We start from the raw sequence: 19,983 nt of genomic DNA, 5'->3' as shown, positions 1-19,983 counted from the left end.
TGTCCTGTCCCTGTCTTCCCCTTCCCAAAGAGGAGAGACTAGAGGTTGTCCCTACTCCCCCTGAGGAGGAGGGGGAGGAGGAGGTGGAGTTTACCCAAGTCTCAGCAGCTCCTGAGGAGGAGCACCCAGGTCAACAGGGGGAGGATTCTGATCAGCAGCCCACAGACATGCTCTTAGAGCACGTTGATATTGTAAGCGAGCCCCAGGCTTTGCCCTGTCCTCAGGCCGAGACTCATAAATTCCTCAACGGGGGAGGAATCCATCAGGCTGAGTTGGATAAACCATCAGAGGAAGGTGTGTGTGTGTGTGTGCGCGTGTGTGTGTGTGTGTGTGTTTGCACACGTGCATGTTTTTACTGTTTGTGTGTGTATCCCACATTGCATGTTTTCCTCTTCTCTATAGTCTGTTTTAAAGGCTGTGATGTGGATCTAGCTTTGTTGTGCTACTGGTTTCTTAGCTGTTGCTGCTGCTACAATGTGAACACATACTAGCACATTGATTTCTTATTGCATAAGCAGTCAATTCATTTTGTGCTTTCATCATTGATCAAACCTTTTTTATGCGGCCCCCAGTTCACTTTTGAACTCATTGCTAAGTGTTTTTGCCAGCTACATTGCAAATGAGACGGTAAATGTTTTGAATGTCAGGTGTATTGTATTGTAAAGATTCATTGCGAATCCGTTTTTTCCCCCCTGTGGGGTTTTGTTTTTGGCCTTGGTACATTGTGTTCAATTGTGTCTCTGTATTATTTGCATTCAGTTTCATGTTGCTGTCATTTCATCTGACGTCAATGTAAACCAGCAATAATGTAGGAAGTACTAGATACAACACTGTTTTTCAATTATCTCTATTCTCTCTGACACTGAGTTATACTCACTGAGTTATATTCACCTTCATTGATTGAACATTTCTACATTTTCATCCTTTAATAAGATCTTCCTAAACATTTACTCGTCTTAGTTTGTAGTTAGAATCAATATCATAAAATGTGATTTTTATATATAGTCGATATGAAACATGTCACATTCATTGTATCCTCTATTCATTCAGCACATAGGATATCCTCGCAAGGTGTCACAGTAATTCAAGTTTACTTAAAGTGCCAATATCTTCTTGAATATTTCAGATTCATTCTAAATATCCCATGTCATTCAAATCGTGCTCTTCATTCAGTCATTCTGTTCCTGCACACCATCCCAGTGTCATCGAACTGAACTGTGCTGCAATCATGCTCCCAGTGGCCAGAGATAGTATTGCTGTGTGCCCTACATTGTGCTTGATGGACAGCTCTCCATATGAAGAGGGCTTTGCTTGTCTGTGCTGGCTGTAGCATGTGGACACTGCAAAGAAAGAAAGAACGCTGCGCTAGTGTAACTCATCAGCAGCACAGACCACTGCAGATTTACTTGCAGACCTGCCGGTGAACCCAGAGAAGCCTCGTTCCGACAATCCTGCCATGGCAGAGGAGCATCCACAGGGGGCACCCCCTCCGCAGAGCCCGGTGGCCCCCACCACAGAGAGAGAAACACCTGAGGGAGCAGAGAGCACTGTGTCCATCGCTGAGTTCTCCACTGGTTCCCCCAAAAACAAATCTCTAACTGATCCTACCCCCACAGAACCCGAGAAAACGGTTCAGCCTTTAGTGGAACCAGAAAAGGGGCAAGGGACTGGAAGTACCACTAGTGTGGTTCCTAAGATAGAATACCTTCCGGAGCCCAAGACCACCGCTGAGAAACAGCCCTCGGTTGAAGAGCTCGACTCAGTTCCTCTTTCAGTTGTATATGAGCCCCTGAAAGATTACATTGAGGAAGAGGAGGAAAATGATGCTTATGTTACACCCAGTAAGTCAGCAAACCTTGAGAGCGTTCGTGAGGAGAAAGAGATCATATCAGAGAAAACTGAGAAAAGAATGCTGAGTCTAGGACAATCGACCGCCAGGCCATTGTCATTTGAGACTGAGAAGATTGAGGAGACTCCTCAAAGTAATGTCAGTGATGGAGAAAACCCAAAGCAGGAGGCACACATATCTGCTGCAGATAGTCTAAAAGACAAGCAGAGTTCGGAAGATAAGTCTGGAGTTGCTTCAAAAGATGAGTCAGGTATGACGGCCTACTTTGAGACCTCTACACAAAGGGATACTGAAAAACCAGAAGAACGTGGTGAGGGTTACTATGAGCTCAGTGCTGTCAGCCAGAAGAAGCCCTCAGAGGAGATTCTGGAGGCCGATTCAAACATTAAGATAAGCGATTCAGCACCAGAACAGACCATATCCAGCATAACGTTGATAAGTGACAGTGCCATGGACAAGCTAGAGGATCTCCCTAAAAGGAAGGATGTGTGTACTAGACTGTCACCTGGCAAATTGTCATTGGAACACAGAAGTCTTTCTCTGAATTTTGCTATTGGCTCAATGGGTCAAGCAGGAGAGCAAAACCAGTCGAAGCTCTCATCTCTTACGGAGGTCTCTTCCGGAAGCCTGGATGAAACCACAGGCTACCTTCCTCTAACCACCCCATTAGTAACATTAGAGAGACAGTTACTTCCTGTGACTCCAGAGATAGCTCTCCCAGTCCCTAACACTGAAACCTCCACTGATCCACCTGAAGACACCACCTCTAAGACAATGTGTTCTCCTGAGTTGTCACTCTCACCCATGAAGCAACACTACACCCATTTGAATGACCCATCCAACGACCTTCCTGAGATGCTGGACCTAGCCGGTGTTAAGCCCAAACCCACCCTGGAGAAGAGGGAGCTGGACCAGCATAATAGAAGGAGGTCTGTCCCTGCCTGTCCATCTGCTGCTCTGGTGGGCAGTTCTCTGGCCAAGCTGGTACTGGGGAACCAGCAGACGCCCAGGGTGGTGGGTGGAGAGGAGAGCCAGCAGGAGGAGCGTGGTTACTGCGTGTTTAGTGAGTACTCTGGTCCCATGCCCTCGCCTGCCGATCTGCACAGCCCAGTGGGCTCCCCACACCAACGGTTCCCCACAGTGACTGAAGGGGACAGTGACGAGGAACTGGGAGCCATTGCGGAAGAGGGCGGGGAAAAGCTGGCACCTCATAAAACAAACCAGGCAGAGGAATCGGTTGTAGGAACGGTTAAGCCAACTTTGGTGCTTGAAAGAGCTGTCACGGCAGGTGTCAAACCGGATCGTCTGAGGATCCCTGTGGCTCCATCCAAAGACAAACTGACAGAGTTCCGACTGGAGAGCGGTCTTCCTGGGGACATCAAAACTCAAGCCATTCCTGAGGTAGAGTTGGAGCAGGACCTCTCCAGAGAAGCGTCCCCCATCCCACCAGACTTCGCATTTACTTTTGGCACTGAGGTGAAGGACACCAAGCTTTTTGCGACCCCTGAGTCTCCAGCAGAAAAGGCTGCCGCTGTGGAGGGAACCAAAGTTGAGGAAGTCACAGCGGAAGTCAAAGTAGAGGTGGCGTCAGCAAGGATTGGGAAGAGTCAGAAGACTGGTCTTAAAAAGCCAGAGATGGAGAAAGTGGAGGAGACCTCAGACCCAGACCATCAGAATGCTGTTGAAGACTTACAGCCAAAGGATGTTCGAGGACTGGAGAGAGAAAGGAAAAAAGAACCCATGACATCATCACCTGAATCATTAGTGGAGATCATCAATGCGCAGGAGAAGAAGCGTGAAAGTGAACCAGAGGTGTCAACAGTACCAGCGGAGGCTGTCGTTCCAAAAGAAGAGGCCAAGACCAAAGCTGAAGAAACATCACCAACACCCTCTAACGTGAGCCCTGCAGATGTGGAGGAAGCCACAGAGCAACTAGAAGAGAAAAGTCCAGAGAAAAGTGTTTCTGGAAGTTCTCCAGTTATAGTCATACCTCAGGCACAAGTTGAGGAAGAGGAGGAGGAAGACGATATAGAAGTAGCTGAGGAAGTCTTGGAGGAAGTTGAAGGCCCTCCTGTGCTCCTCAAGGAGAAAGAGCAAGAGAGTCACCCTATGGAGAAGCAGGAGGAGGTGGCAGAAGAGGTGAGGGTGGTGGGTGGGGCGGAGGAGGTGATTGTTGAAAATCCTAAAGATTTGGAGTCTGCTGTTGCTGGGGATGACGAATCATGTGATGCTACTGCCCCAACCATTGATGAAGGGGATTATGCCGATCGCATCTCTCATCGATCTGCCTGCTCTGGAAACGACCAGCCACAAACCCTCGATGGAAAGGAGGCAGACAAAGAGAAGAATAAAGTGGAGGATAAAGAAGGGGTGGTGCTGCAGGAAGAGGAGGAGTCCGCTGAAGTGGGGCAGGAAGTTGAGGTGAAGGCTTCCAGTCGCGAGGAGACGGAGACCTCAGACGTACTGCGGAGCCAGACCAGCGAGACCACCGCTCTCGACGAGACCACCATGGACGTCTCCATGTTAGACAGCGAGAGTGGCTGGGTGGACTCACAAGGTAGTAGTCCCAAAATGTGCATGCAATTCTAACAATGTAAATGCAAAATGTTACCTTCACATGTTTTTGCTTGCGTAACTCACACAACAACAAACAAGCGTTTTAATTGGACTATGAACAACAATACACAATCTTTATCGTGGAAATCTTGAAATGCAACATATGGGCCAGGTGTATGTGGGCTTAGCCCTCCTGTCCTATCTCACTCCCTATGCTGCAGATGATGACAGAAGCGTAATGACAGAGCAGATTGAAGCTCTGCCCAAAACACAGAATCCTGTCAAGACTCCCTGGTAGAGAGACCCTCTAATAAACGTCCCCCCGGCAGAGGACAGGGGCGCGCCTCCACCCCCGAGCGCAAACTCAACCGCAGAGAGCCCGTCAGTCGTCGTCCAAAGGAGGAAGAGAAGAAGAAAAAAGGTTTCTAGATCTAGAATGTTAGATCGTCCATGTTATTCTGTGTTATTTACTGTATATATCTGTGGTACTGATGAACATCACTTCTGTCATGGAAATCTTTTAAATTGCACTGGGAAGGATTTGTTTTAGTTTTATTACACAGTTTGTAAATGACAATGTTACCACCTCTTCGTGGTCTTGAGACCCATACTGTGTGTTGATTAAATGGAAATTGCACCACGCTATAATGACAACAGATGTCCACTTCCTTCCTGTTGTTAACCCTGTCTTCCCTCTCTGCTAGTGGGGACGAAGAGAACTGAACAGTGTAAGGTATCAGTCCTCCAGTGTCGCTCTCCCACTCGGAGGATTGTAGTCAAAGCTGCTACGTTCAGACAAGCTAGACCTGCTTCACACCACGGCTCTGCTAGACGCAAGCCACCAGGTGACCTACCTACCGTCCTCACAGCAGGGAAACCGATGCAATGTAGCTGGCCAAAAACAGAATGTGCACTGCAGACCCATCGCAAGATGTTTCTCTGTTGTTCATGTTTTTTTCTCTCTCATTTTATTCCTGTATTGGTCGTTATTTTGATGTTTTGTTTTTGAGAATCATGAGATCATGTTGCATTATGCTCGTCCAAGCTGTAAGCTCCGTGTCTGGGGAGTGTTTGTGCTTTGTGAGGACAATGTGCTACTATGGTTGTGCTTTGTGAGGACCATGTGCCACTATCCCAGCTAGCACATAACGTTCTGAGAACCGTATGTTTCTTAGAGCTTGGTGAGGGCATACATCCTCCTCTTAACGTTCTGGGAATGGTGCAGGGTAGTTCCTTGGATTTAGAACATTCTCAGCACATTTAAGGAACTTGACCAAACTAAAACATAATTTTCTTGGTATTTCAATACTTTAACAGAAGTTTCCTAAAAGTTCAAACATCGTTACATTTCATTTCAATTTTGGTAATGTTCTAGTAATGTTCTTTAACTGATTTGACATTGGGAATCTCTCTAAATAGTTCTATGCTCATGGTTCTATTTAAAGTTATGTTATAAAATTGTTCAGAGGACGTGAAGAAAACATTCCGGAAAAACCACAAGAATACTTTCTAATACGTTCTAAGAATGTTATTTAAAACATATACCTTCCATTCTCAGCATCAACATAATGGGGTCTGTTTGCATCAACGTAATGGGGTCTGTTTGCATCAACGTAATGGGGTCTGTTTGCATCAACATAATGGGGTCTGTTTGCATCAACGTAATGGGGTCTGTTTGCATCAACGTAATGGGGTCTGTTTGCATCAACGTAATGGGGTCTGTTTGCATCAACATAATGGGGTCTGTTTGCATCAACGTAATGGGGTCTGTTTGCATCAACATAATGGGGTCTGTTTGCATCAACGTAATGGGGTCTGTTTGCATCAACGTAATGGGGTCTGTTTGCATCAACGTAATGGGGTCTGTTTGCATCAACGTAATGGGGTCTGTTTGCATCAACGTAATGGGGTCTGTTTGCATCAACATAATGGGGTCTGTTTGCATCAACATAATGGGGTCTGTTTGCATCAACGTAATGGGGTCTGTTTGCATCAACGTAATGGGGTCTGTTTGCATCAACATAATGGGGTCTGTTTGCATCAACATAATGGGGTCTGTTTGAATAGACTAAAATTAACATTTTTGTATGTGTAAAAAAAACATGGCAGGCTGGTGGCGCAGTGGACTAATTCTATGGATAGAGAACAGCCGATTATAGGTTTGAATCTCACTGATGCTGTGTCACAATGTGTTTGCATGATTAATGCCAAATGAAATAAATTTCTGCGTGCTTGGAGTTCCAAAAAGTGAACCCAAGTAATCTAGCAGTTAAAATCATATTGAAACATTGAGTGAACGTTTTAAGGAAGCTATTCAAAAATCTCAACAACTAAAAATAGTTCTCAGAGCGTAAATAAAACCTCAGAAGAAAACCTTCAAGGAACTAGACTAAAACGTTCTCAGAACCTTCAGCAAACCCAGAGGAGGCAAAATGTTCACTTCCATTCTCAGAATGTTTAAAAAACATTCAGTTTTACCAGTCAGAATACTTATGGCTTCGTTCCCAGAACCAATGGGAAACCAAAAACGCACGTTCCCCCAACTTCCAAGGAACCAAGTGTGCTAGCTTGGATGGTTTTTTGTCTTGAGCCACAGTACTATACCTTGCTCTTCTGTTTGATAGAAGTGACTGGCAGGTGTCTGACTGGGGTGCTGCTGTGTGAACTGAAATATGGGTGAATTTGGTCAGGAACAAATTAGCCCGACGGAAATGCTTCCTTGAAGATTTGCAGTAAGAATGCATCACTTCTGCATTAGAACGTTTTCTGATTCAGTGGTTAGAATAGAGAGCACTGGCTGTGTGTGTGGACTGTGTGTGTGTTCGTGTGATGGGTTGTCGTCTTCTCTGGTATCTGGCGTCTGCTGCATTCACTCTACTCATTGCTGCTGCTGTGTGTTTCTGTTGGCTGATATCACCCTCTGCTGGCCTAGCCCTGACAGTTGATTATTCTCTCTCTCTCTCTCTCTCTCTCTCTCTCTCTCTCTCTCGCTCTCTCCTCCCTGTCTCTCTCTCTCTCGGTCTCTCTCTCCCTTTCTCTCTCTCTCTCTCTGGCTCTCTCTCTCTTTCCTCTCTGTCCCTCCCTCTCTTCCTGTATCCCTCTCTCTCTTCCCTCTCTGTCCCTCCCTCTCTCTCTCTCTCTCTTTCTTTCTCCTCAGCCGTGGAGGACCAGCAGCCTCTTAATGTGACCCAACAATCCCGGGAAAGGACCTCTGTAAGTAATACACACTGCATATGGTAATTTAGAATATATTGATGTCTCATTGTGTTGTCACTGACATCCCACCTCCGATATGTCTTCGGTCTTTGTATTTCATTATTTTCCCATCTCTCATCTCCTGTCTGTCATTCTGTCTATTATTTGTCCATCTCTCTGTCTGTCCTGCATGCCATCCATTCATCCATTCATCCTACCTGCGTTTCCATGGCTACCGTCTAGAGCCTCACACGCACCGCCTTAAAAAACCATCGACTGACCAGGGGGGTAGAGGATCTGTCCCCCAGGCCCAACTCTGCATGCTCCCACACTAAACCCAAACCACTAGTGGAGGCGGAGTTATGCGGGCCACGCCCCTCCTCCGCATGCTCAGGCAGAAACTCCCCCTCCCCCTCACTGCAGAGGCGGGGGCGGAGGGAAGAGAAGGTGAGGAGGAGGTGAAAGGAAAATGCACACCCTTTAGAGCAGTACCCTCCCTCCTTCCTGTATAGGTGCAATTCATTCCATATTGGTAATATTCTAATGTTCCGTAACGACTATGTTCGAGATGTTCATTCGTTTTTGTCCATTCATTCTCACAATCACACAATTGGGTATTACAAGTAATGTAGTTCTCAGCAATCGGGTGTTGTCGGTATGTTGTTATTAGATCTATGGCATGTGTTTTTATCTGTGTCTGCTAAGTGCTCATACATGTACTGTATGTTGTGTGTGACAGGAGGGTACCTACCGGACTCCAGAAAAGAGGTCCTCTCTGCCCAGGCCTGCCTCCTCCCTGCCCCGCCGTGCCCCCCCAGCAGAGCATGACAACACCAGCCCTGCCCCCCGCAGGCCCACCTGTAAGTAACCCTCCCCTCTACACACTGTTTCTTCAGACAGATGATATACTGCCCTATTAACCAGTATTATATACACATATGACAGAACGGTATAGGAGATTTGCTATTGAATTTGTTGATGATAATATGTGTAAAGACACTCTGTCCTCTCTTACTATGCGCTTTCCCTTTTCACACGTTTCTGTGATTTGACTGCTATCTAATCTCTTAACTCAACAACTATCCTCTGCTCAACTCAACTCTGTTTCTCTCTTAACTCAACAACTATTCTCAACTCAAATGTGTTTATCTCTTAACTCAACAACTCTCCTATCCCCCTTCACACCAACTCTCCTCCTCTAACTCCTCCTCATTCTCCTCTAACTCCTCCTTCTTCTCTAACTCATCCTTCTCCTCTAACTCCTCCTCCTCCTCTAACTCCTCCTCTAACTCATCCTCCTCCCTCTCCTCCTCCTCCTCCTTCTCCTCTAACTCCTCCTCATTCTCCTCTAACTCCTCCTTCTTCTCTAACTCCTCCTCCTCCTCTAACTCCTCCTCTAACTCCTCCTCCTCCTCTAACTCCTCCTCTAACTCATCCTCCTCCCTCTTCTCCTCCTCCTCCTTCTCCTCTAACTCTTCCTCCTCCCTCTTCTCCTCCTCCTCCCCCCTCTCCTCCTCCTCCTCTAACTCCTCCTCCTACTCCTCCTCCTTCTCCTCTAACTCATCCTCCTCCTTCTCGTCTAACTCCTCCTCCTCCTTCTCCTCTAACTCATCCTCCTCCCTCTAACTCCTCTTCCTCCTTCTCCTCTAACTCCTCCTCCTCCCTCTAACTCCTCCTCCTCATTCTCCTCTAACTCATCCTCCTCCCTCTAACTCCTCCTCCTTCTTCTCCTCTAACACCTCCTCGTCCCTCTAACTCCTCCTCCTCCCTCTTCTCCCTGTAGCAATTCAAACTGAGCCCAGAGGGGAGCACAGGTCTGGGAGGTCCCCTAGTATCGCAGGTAGATCACAGATAGATCCACTCTGTCATCCACACCACACCCTGGCTGTCTCTCAGTAGCTTTGATAGATCCACTCTGTTATCCACACCACACCCTGGCTGTCTCTCACTAGCTTTGATAGATCCACTCTGTTATCCACACCACACCCTGGCTGTCTCTCAGTAGCTTTGATAGCTTCATCCACACCATGCCTGGCTGTCTCTCACTAGCTTTGATAGATCCACTCTGTCATCCACACCATGCTCTGGCTGTCTCTCACTAGCTTTGATAGATCCACTCTGTCATCCACACCATGCTCTGGCTGTCTCTCACTAGCTTTGATAGATCCACTCTGTCATCCACACCATGCTCTGGCTGTCTCTCACTAGCTTTGATATATCCACTCTGTCATCCACACCATGCTCTGGCTGTCTCTCACTAGCTTTGATAGATCCACTCTGTCATCCACACCATGCTCTGGCTGTCTCTCACTAGCTTTGATATATCCACTCTGTCATCCACACCACACCCTGGCTGTCTCTCACTAGCTTTGATAGATCCACTCTGTTATCCACACCACACCCTGGCTGTCTTCAGTAGCTTTGATAGATCCACTCTGTTATCCACACCACACCCTGGCTGTCTTCAGTAGCTTTGATAGATCCACTCTGTTATCCACTAGCTTTGATAGATCCCACCACACCCTGGCTGTCTCTCAGTAGCTGGCTGTCTCTCACTGCTTTGAGCTTTGATAGATCCACTCTGTCATCCACACCATGCCTGGCTGTCTCTCACTAGCTTTGATAGATCCACTCTGTCATCCACACACTAGCTTTGATATATCCACTCTGGCTGGCTGTCTCTCACTAGCTTTGATAGATCCACTCTGTCATCCACACCATGCTCTGGTTGTCTCTCACTAGCTTTGATAGATCCACTCTGTCATCCACACCACACCCTGGCTGTCTCTCACTAGCTTTGATAGATCCACTCTGTTATCCACACCACACCCTGGCTGTCTCTCAGTAGCTTTGATAGATCCACTCTGTTATCCACACCACACCCTGGCTGTCTCTCACTAGCTTTGATAGATCCACTCTGTCATCCACACCATCCACACCACACCCTGGCTGTCTCTCACTAGCTTTGATAGATCCACTCTGTTATCCACACCACACCCTGGCTGTCTTCAGTAGCTTTGATAGATCCACTCTGTTATCCACACCACACCCTGGCTGTCTCTCAGTAGCTTTGATAGATCCACTCTGTTATCCACACCACACCCTGGCTGTCTCTCACTAGCTTTGATAGATCCACTCTGTTATCCACACCATGACCTGGCTGTCTCTCACTAGCTTTGATATATCCACTCTGTCATCCACACCATGCTCTGGCTGTCTCTCACTAGCTTTGATAGATCCACTCTGTCATCCACACCATGCTCTGGCTGTCTCTCACTAGCTTTGATATATCCACTCTGTCATCCACACCATGCTCTGGCTGTCTCTCACTAGCTTTGATAGATCCACTCTGTCATCCACACCATGCTCTGGTTGTCTCTCACTAGCTTTGATATATCCACTCTGTCATCCACACCATGCTCTGGTTGTCTCTCACTAGCTTTGATAGATCCACTCTGTTATCCACACCACACCCTGGCTGTCTCTCAGTAGCTTTGATAGATCCACTCTGTTATCCACACCACACCCTGGCTGTCTCTCACTAGCTTTGATAGATCCACTCTGTTATCCACACCATGCTCTGGCTGTGGCTGTCTCTCACTAGCTTTGATATATCCACTCTGTCATCCACACCATGCTCTGCTGTCTCTTGATATATCCACTCTGTCATCCACACCATGCTCTGGCTGTCTCTCACTAGCTTTGATAGATCCACTCTGTCATCCACACCATGCTCTGGTTGTCTCTCACTAGCTTTGATATATCCACTCTGTCATCCACACCATGCTCTGGTTGTCTCTCACTAGCTTTGATATATCCACTCTGTCATCCACACCATGCCCTGGCTGTCTCTCAGTAGCTTTGATAGATCCACTCTGTCATCCACACCATGCTCTGGCTGTCTCTCACAACGTCTAATACGTTGCTGTCTAATACGTTGCCAGCTCTTACAATGCCTGGATAGGTGTTTTACGTATCAGCCAACCACATCATATTTTAGAGCAATATGGTGCCCAACGGCAAAGTCCACGATATGGCACGCAGCCACTGGTTGTTGCATGCAACGTCTGAGCAGGGGAACGCAAGCTCTGTCTGCATGTTTATCAATCAGCCATTTTGTTTTGTCTTATTGATGAAGTCAGTGACCGTCATGTTATTGCTCTGTTAAAGCGTTATATATTATGTCCTAGCTACCAGCAAACACATCACAATCATTCATGCTGTTAAGTTATTGGGTTATTTTGCCAGCCTGCTTTATTGTGTTCTGGTTTAGTTCTATTCCGTCTCAGCTACTTGATGTCAAGGTCTTTTGTCTTGTTAGTCAAGGTAGTGTTTGCTCTGTATATCTCTATTTTTCTTTCTTTTTCTGTCTGTCTGTCTGTCTGTCTGTCTGTCTGTCTGTCTGTCTGTCTGTCTGTCTGTCTGTCTGTCTGTCTGCCTGTCTGCCTGTCTGCCTGTCTGCCTGTCTCTGTCTTTATCACAGTTCCACCCTGGCTTCTGTTACCTCTCTGTCTCTCTCTGTCTCTCTGTCTCTCTCTGTCTCTCTCTGTCTCTCTGTCTCTCTCTCTATCTGTCTCTCTGTCTCTCTCTCTCTGTCTCTCTCTGTCTCTCTCTCTCTCTCTCTCTCTCTCTCTCTCTCTCTCTCTCTCTCTCTCTCTCTCTCTCTCTCTCTCTGTCTCTCTGTCTCTCTCTGTCTCTCTCTCTCTCTCTCTGTCTCTCTCTCTGTCTCTGTCTTTATCACAGTTCCACCCTGACTTCTGTTACCTCTCTGTCTCCCATCCAGTCGGCACAAACTCGTCGGCCCGTTCCCGTTCGGCCCGGAGCGGAGCCTCCACGCCCCACACCCCCGGCTCCACAGCGGTCACCCCAGGAACACCACCCAGCTACTCCTGCCGCACCCCCGGGAGTCGCACCCCCGGCAGCCACACACCCAAGTCTCTCAGGTTGATAGTCTAGACGTTAGAGAAGTGGGCCAGCAACCTGAGGGTTGCCGGTTGAAATCCCACATCGTCAATGAAAGCTTGTGTGCGTGGTTGCATATGTGTGTGAATCTCAGGGATTTGGGTTTGTAAGCAAAATGACATATGTCCATCCTCTGCAAGATAGTAGACAAAGTTGTTCTGTTGTTCTATTCAGCCTCCTCACTCAGGAGAAGAAGTTTGCTGTGATCCGCACACCGCCCAAGTCGCCCTCTACCACACCCAAGCAGCTGCGCGTCCTCAACCAGCCCCTGCCTGACCTGAAGAACATCAAGTCCAAGATTGGCTCCACAGACAACATGAAGTACCAGCCCAAAGGTGGACAGGTGAGATGACAACCACTCAACATAGGGGATATGGCCTGTGTTGAATACAGCTGTGGTCACCAGACGTGGCTCTCTTGCGGTCTCTCTGTCTGTTTCTCTCTCTCTAACTATCTCTCTCTCTCCCTTTCTCTCTCTCTCTTTCTCTCGCTTTTCCTCCGTGTGCACTGTTCCCTGTTTCCTTCTCTGTTCCCTTTTCCCTGTTCCCTGTTTCCTTCTCTGTTCCCTTTTCCCTGTTCCCTGCACACTGTCCTCTAACCACCATCTCTCCTCTCCTCTCCTCTCCTCTCCTCTCCTCTCCTCTCCTCTCCTCTCCTCTCCTCTCCTCTCCTCTCCTCCTCTCCTCTCCCCTCCCTCTCCTCTCCTCTCCCTCTCTCCTCTCCCTCCTCCCTCCTCTCCTCTCCTCTCCATCATAAAGCACTGCATCTGTTTCTTGTCCTGCTACGTTGCACCTGCCCGCCCACATTCTCAGTCTCCCACTCCCTGTGTGTGCTGTTTCTCCATCTCTGCCAAAGCAAATGTTTATCCTCCCTTCTCATTAGCCGAGGGTTGTTTACCCTCTGGTCCGATTGGTTGACAGTTGTTTACCCTCTGGACTGATTGGTTGAGGGCTGTTTGACCTCTGGCATGATAAGGAGAAGTGGATTTGAACCAGAAGCCATAAACTAAAGATCCCGGTCTGTAGTCATTTCAGCTCCATGGAAGTTTACAGCTAGCCTGGTTCCAGATCTGTTTGTACTGTCTTACCAACTCCTTTCATCGTTTGGAATCAGGACTGGGTTGGGGGCCCCCTTGAGGTGATAAGCAATGGCAAAATGTGTCAAATTGGAGGTAATTACTGTAGCTTTAAAACTGCTAAATGTTCTCTCAGCCTCATGACAAGATGTGCAGAATAGCATTTTAAAACTTCAAATGTTTCTCTCTGCACCATGGCAAAAATGTGTTGAAAAGTTCAATGTTTTCTCCCCAAAATATCTGCTTTCTTAAAAAACACTTTGTCCGACCCTGTTTCCCATGACAACAATGTGAGTTGGCTATACAGCAAAAACAGATCTGAGACCAGGATGTACATGACATTAAGGCAGGGAAATAGTCTACACACAAGTACCAGTGGCTGTGTTCTTGTGGTAGTTTCTTCCTCATTCCCTACTCTGACAGACGCAATTAGCCAGAGAGGTCTTTAGCTCATGCAGAAAACAGTCCAGCCTGTTTTTTATTGATTTATTTTACCGTTATTTAACCAGGTAGGCAAGTTGAGAACAAGTTCTCATTTACAATTGCGACCAGGCCAAGATAAAGCAAAGCAGTTCGACAGATACAACGACACAGAGTTACACATGGAGTAAAACAAACATACAGTCAATAATACAGTAGAAACAAGTCTATATACAATGTGAGCAAATGAGGTGAGAAGGGAGGTAAAGGCAAAAAAGGCCATGGTGGCAAAGTAAATACAATATAGCAAGTAAAACACTGGAATGGTAGTTTTGCAATGGAAGAATGTGCAAAGTAGAAATAAAAATAATGGGGTGCAAAGGACCAAAATAAATAAATTAATTAAATACAGTTGGGAAAGAGGTAGTTGTTTGGGCTAAATTATAGGTGGGCTATGTACAGGTGCAGTAATCTGTGAGCTGCTCTGACAGTTGGTGCTTAAACCTAGTGAGGGAGATAAGTGTTTCCAGTTTCAGAGATTTTGGTAGTTCGTTCCAGTCATTGGCAGCAGAGAACTGGAAGGAGAGGCGGCCAAAGAAAGAATTGGTTTTGGGGGTGACTAGAGAGATATACCTGCTGGAGCGTGTGCTACAGGTGGGAGATGCTATGGTGACCAGCGAGCTGAGATAAGGGGGGACTTTACCTAGCAGGGTCTTGTAGATGACATGGAGCCAGTGGGTTTGGCGACGAGTATGAAGCGAGGGCCAGCCAACGAGAGCGTACAGGTCGCAATGGTGGGTAGTATATGGGGCTTTGGTGACAAAACGGATTGCACTGTGATAGACTGCATCCAATTTGTTGAGTAGGGTATTGGAGGCTATTTTGTAAATGACATCGCCAAAGTCGAGGATTGGTAGGATGGTCAGTTTTACAAGGGTATGTTTGGCAGCATGAGTGAAGGATGCTTTGTTGCGAAATAGGAAGCCAATTCTAGATTTAACTTTGGATTGGAGATGTTTGTTATGGGTCTGGAAGGAGAGTTTACAGTCTAACCAGACACCTAAGTATTTGTAGTTGTCCACGTATTCTAAGTCAGAGCCGTCCAGAGTAGTGATGTTGGACAGGCGGGTAGGTGCAGGTAGCGATCGGTTGAAGAGCATGCATTTAGTTTTACTTGTATTTAAGAGCAATTGGAGGCCACGGAAGGAGAGTTGTATGGCATTGAAGCTTGCCTGGAGGTTAGTTAACACAGTGTCCAAAGAAGGGCCAGAATTATACAGAATGGTGTCGTCTGCGTAGAGGTGGATCAGAGACTCACCAGCAGCAAGAGCAACATCATTGATGTATACAGAGAAGAGAGTCGGTCCAAGAATTTAACCCTGTGGCACCCCCATAGAGACTGCCAGAGGTCCGGACACAAGACCCTCCAATTTGACACACTGAACTCTATCAGAGAAGTAGTTGGTGAACCAGGCGAGGCAATCATTTGAGAAACCAAGGCTGTCGAGTCTGCCGATGAGGATGTGGTGATTGACAGAGTCGAAAGCCTTGGCCAGATCAATGAATACGGCTGCACAGTAATGTTTCTTATCGATGGCGGTTAAGATATCGTTTAGGACCTTGAGCGTGGCTGAGGTGGACCCATGACCAGCTCTGAAACCAGATTGCATAGCAGAGAAGGTATGGTGATATTCGAAATGGTCGGTAATCTGTTCGTTGACTTGGCTTTCGAAGACCTTAGAAAGGCATGGTAGGATAGATATAGGTCTGTAGCAGTTTGGGTCAAGAGTGTCCCCCCCTTTGAAGAGGGGGATGACCGCAGCTGCTTTCCAATCTTTGGGAATCTCAGACGACACGAAAGAGAGGTTGAACAGGCTAGTAATAGGGGTGGCAACAATTTCGGCAGATAATTTTAGAAAGAAAGGGTCCAGATTGTCTAGCCCGGCTGATTTGTAGGGGTCCAGATTTTGCAGCTCTTTCAGAACATCAGCTGAATGGATTTGGGAGAAGGAGAAATGGGGAAGGCTTGGGCCAGTTGCTGTTGGGGGTGCAGTGCTGTTGACCGGGGTAGCGGTAGCCAGGTGGAAAGCATGGCCAGCCGTAGAAAAATGCTTATTGAAATTCTCAATTATGGTGGATTTATCAGTGGTGACAGTGTTTCCTATCTTCAGTGCAGTGGGCAGCTGGGAGGAGGTGTTCTTATTCTCCATGGACTTTACAGTGTCCCAGAACTTTTTTGAGTTAGTGTTGCAGGAAGCAAATGTCTGCTTGAAAAAGCTAGCCTTGGCTTTTCTAACTGCCTGTGTATAATGATTTCTAGCTTCCCTGAACAGCTGCATATCACGGGGGCTGTTCGATGCTAATGCAGAACGCCATAGGATGTTTTTGTGTTGGTTAAGGGCAGTCAGGTCTGGGGAGAACCAAGGGCTATATCTGTTCCTGGTTCTAAATTTCTTGAATGGGGCATGTTTATTTAAGATGGTTAGGAAGGCATTTAAAAAAAAAATGTCTACTCACTCGCTCACTCACAGTGTACATATTTAACCAGCAAGCTGAGTCTAATAACAAACATACAGTAGTTGCTGTTATATGAATCTTTCAGAATGAAGAATCCCTATTGGCTATTGAGGTTTGTTTTCATCCTTGATGTTGAAGGACCTTTGTTCTGTGAGAGGAGTGGAAGACAGGGCTGAGTTTAATGAGCTCTAGTCTGGTGTTGCAGACTGGACGAAGGCTCAGGGCTTCAGTGTAACACAGCCTCAGTGAAAATGAGAAAACATAATGCACCCCAGAATAATTTATACATCTCAAAATGAATCCAATAAGATCTATCTTCCAATGGAAAATCTTTATTTTGGTGCAGTGATTTCACTGCAATATTTTGTGGTGACCTGTAACCCCTCTATGAGTCTACCCACTTGTATTTGCTGTAGGCAGCAGTTTAGGGTCTCTATTGAGAATTGCTATTTAGGCAGCATATTTAGGATCTGTATTTAGGCAGCATATTTTGTGATCTCTATTTAGGCAGCATATTTAGAATCTCTATTTAGGCAGCATATTTAGAATCTCTATTTAGGCAGCATATTTAGAATCTCTATTTAGGCAGCATATTTACAATCTCTATTTAGGCAGCATATTTAGGATCTGTATTTAGGCAGCATATTTATGATCTCTATTTAGGCAGCATATTTAGAATCTCTATTTAGGCAGCATATTTAGAATCTCTATTTAGGCAGCATATTTAGAATCTCTATTTAGGCAGCATATTTACAATCTCTATTTAGGCAGCATATTTACAATCTCTATTTAGGCAGCATATTTAGGATCTGTATTTAGGCAGCATATTTATGATCTCTATTTAGGCAGCATATTTAGAATCTCTATTTAGGCAGCATATTTAGAATCTCTATTTAGGCAGCATATTTACAATCTCTATTTAGGCAGCATATTTACAATCTCTATTTAGGCAGCATATTTAGAATCTATATTTAGGCAGCATATTTAGAATCTCTATTTAGGCAGCATATTTAGAATCTCTATTTAGGCAGCATATTTAGAATCTCTATTTAGGCAGCATATTTAGAATCTCTATTTAGGCAGCATATTTAGAATCTCTATTTAGGCAGCATATTTAGAATCTATATTTAGGCAGCATATTTAGAATCTATATTTAGGCAGCATATTTACAATCTCTATTTAGGCAGCATATTTACAATCTCTATTTAGGCAGCATATTTAGAATCTCTATTTAGGCAGCATATTTACAATCTCTATTTAGGCAGCATATTTAGGATCTCTATTTAGGCAGCATATTTAGAATCTCTATTTAGGCAGCATATTTAGAATCTCTATTTAGGCAGCATATTTACAATCTCTATTTAGGCAGCATATTTACAATCTCTATTTAGGCAGCATATTTACAATCTCTATTTAGGCAGCATATTTACAATCTCTATTTAGGCAGCATATTTACAATCTCTATTTAGGCAGCATATTTACAATCTCTATTTAGGCAGCATATTTAGAACCTCTGGTGCTTTGTCATTGACTGACCTTGTAAAGATGGTCATGTTTTAGCAGCTTTAGAATCTGCAAAACGAATGAGATGAAAAGCCCAGGTGCGTGTGTGTATGTATTGTGTGTGTGTATTTATGTGTGTGTTTGACTGTGTATTTCCACTTGTGTGTGTGTATTTATGTGTGTGTTTGACTGTGTATTCCCACTTGTGTTTGTCTGCGTTTAATTGGCACAGGTGTGTGTCCTCAGGTGACAGGAGAATCCAGGTCAGAGTCTGGTTGATGAAATACTAGGTTTGTAGGCCAGGGTTCTCCTTTCCAGAGACGTACCAGCTTGTGTTCATTCATTGGCTCACGTCTCATTCCAACCACGTCTCTTGTGATCGCTACACGGTATAGGTCTTGCCAGTCCTGTATTTCAGACAAGTATTTGCACCTTAAATTAAAAAATTAAAAAATCAGAAATGATGACCTTATGCACTGCATGACCATTAAGAGCACCTGCCCTCAGAATGGCCTCAACTCAATATTGTTTTCTACTCTCAGTGTATATGTGACGTCGCGGCATGGATTCTACAAGTATACAAGTGTATGTACTAATGTCAATGCAAGTACCAGGCGGCAGATAGCCTAGCGGTTAAGAGTACCAGGTGGCAGATAGCCTAGCGGTTAAGAGTACCGGGCGGCAGATAGCCTAGCGGTTAAGAGTACTGGGCGGCAGATAGTCTAGCGGTTAAGAGTACCGGGCGGCAGATAGCCTAGCGGTTAAGAGTACCGGGCGGCAGATAGCCTAGCGGTTAAGAGCGTTGGGCCAGTAACTGAAAGGTTGCTGGTTCGTATCCCTAGAGCCAACTAGGTAAAACATTGGTCGATGTGCTCTTGAGCAAGGCATTTAACCTTTTTTGCTCATGTAAGTTGCTCTGGAAAAGAGCGTCTGTTAAATGACAATAAAATCAATACAAATAAATCAAAAATTACACATTGAGCTTTTCACACATCTTCTAAAGAGGCATATACAGTTTTTTGTTGGTTTTTAGATTGAGATTTTAAACCAGAAGGTGGTGGACTTGTTTCATCAGTGTGGATCCAAGGATAATCTGAAGCACTCTCCCTGTGGAGGCAATATATGTACTGCTCTGCTTTCTCTCCATTCCTGCCTTGATTTTCCTCTCTTTTATCTGGGTTTTCTCAACCCTTTCTCTCAGGTGGTCCCCGGTCCATTGTCTTACCTCTGGTTTCATTGGTACTGTGTATTTCTCTAATTGATGTGTTAGTGTGTATTGAGTGTGTGCTTCATGTACCATGGTAATTCTATTCAAAACAGGGTACATTTGAGTAGCAGAATTATGTCAAAACGACAACTTTTTGATGTCCCACATTCCTATTATATTATATCTATGTCCTCCAACTATGTCCTCCAACTATGTCCTGCTACTATCTCCTCCAACTATGTCCTCCTACTATGTCCTGCTACTATGACCTTCAACTATGTCCTCCTACTATGTCCTGCTACTATGTCCTCCAACTATGTCCTGCTACTATCTCCTCCAACGATGTCCTCCTACTATGTTCTGCTACTATGTCCTCCTACTATGTCCTGCTACTATGTCCTCCAACTATGTCCTGCTACTATGTCCTCCAACTATGTCCTCCTACTATGTCCTGCTACTATGTCCTCCAACTATGTCCTGCTACTATGTCCTCCAACTATGTCCTCCAACTATCTCCTCCAACTATGTCCTCCAACTATCTCCTCCTACTATCTCCTCCTACAATGTCCTCCAGCTATCTCCTCCTACTATGTCCTCCAATTATGTCCTACAACTATCTCCTCCAACTACCTCCTCCAACTATGTCCTCCAACTATCTCCTCCTAATATGTCCTCCAACTATGTCCTTCAACTATGCCA

The 19,983-nt window shown here is 45.7% G+C and overlaps 1 protein-coding gene across 1 annotated transcript in view; it reads left to right on the top strand.

Moving 5' to 3' along the window:
* Nucleotides 1-19,983, top strand: part of LOC112242292 (microtubule-associated protein 2) — a 59,820-nt gene that overhangs the window by 35,193 nt on the left and 4,644 nt on the right. Inside the window, 10 exon segments of the mRNA XM_042325099.1 lie at nt 31-294; nt 1,413-4,406; nt 4,627-4,689; nt 4,692-4,826; nt 5,110-5,250; nt 7,563-7,618; nt 8,340-8,460; nt 9,384-9,440; nt 12,384-12,543; nt 12,737-12,905. Of these exon segments, the coding sequence (XP_042181033.1) occupies nt 31-294; nt 1,413-4,406; nt 4,627-4,689; nt 4,692-4,826; nt 5,110-5,250; nt 7,563-7,618; nt 8,340-8,460; nt 9,384-9,440; nt 12,384-12,543; nt 12,737-12,905 (4,160 nt within the window).

Source organism: Oncorhynchus tshawytscha, linkage group LG08 (assembly GCF_018296145.1).
Source record: "Oncorhynchus tshawytscha isolate Ot180627B linkage group LG08, Otsh_v2.0, whole genome shotgun sequence".
In the NCBI taxonomy this organism is placed as follows: domain Eukaryota; kingdom Metazoa; phylum Chordata; class Actinopteri; order Salmoniformes; family Salmonidae; genus Oncorhynchus; species Oncorhynchus tshawytscha.
Note: the sequence above shows the minus strand (reverse complement) of the source record. Positions and strands in the feature narration are given on the sequence as shown.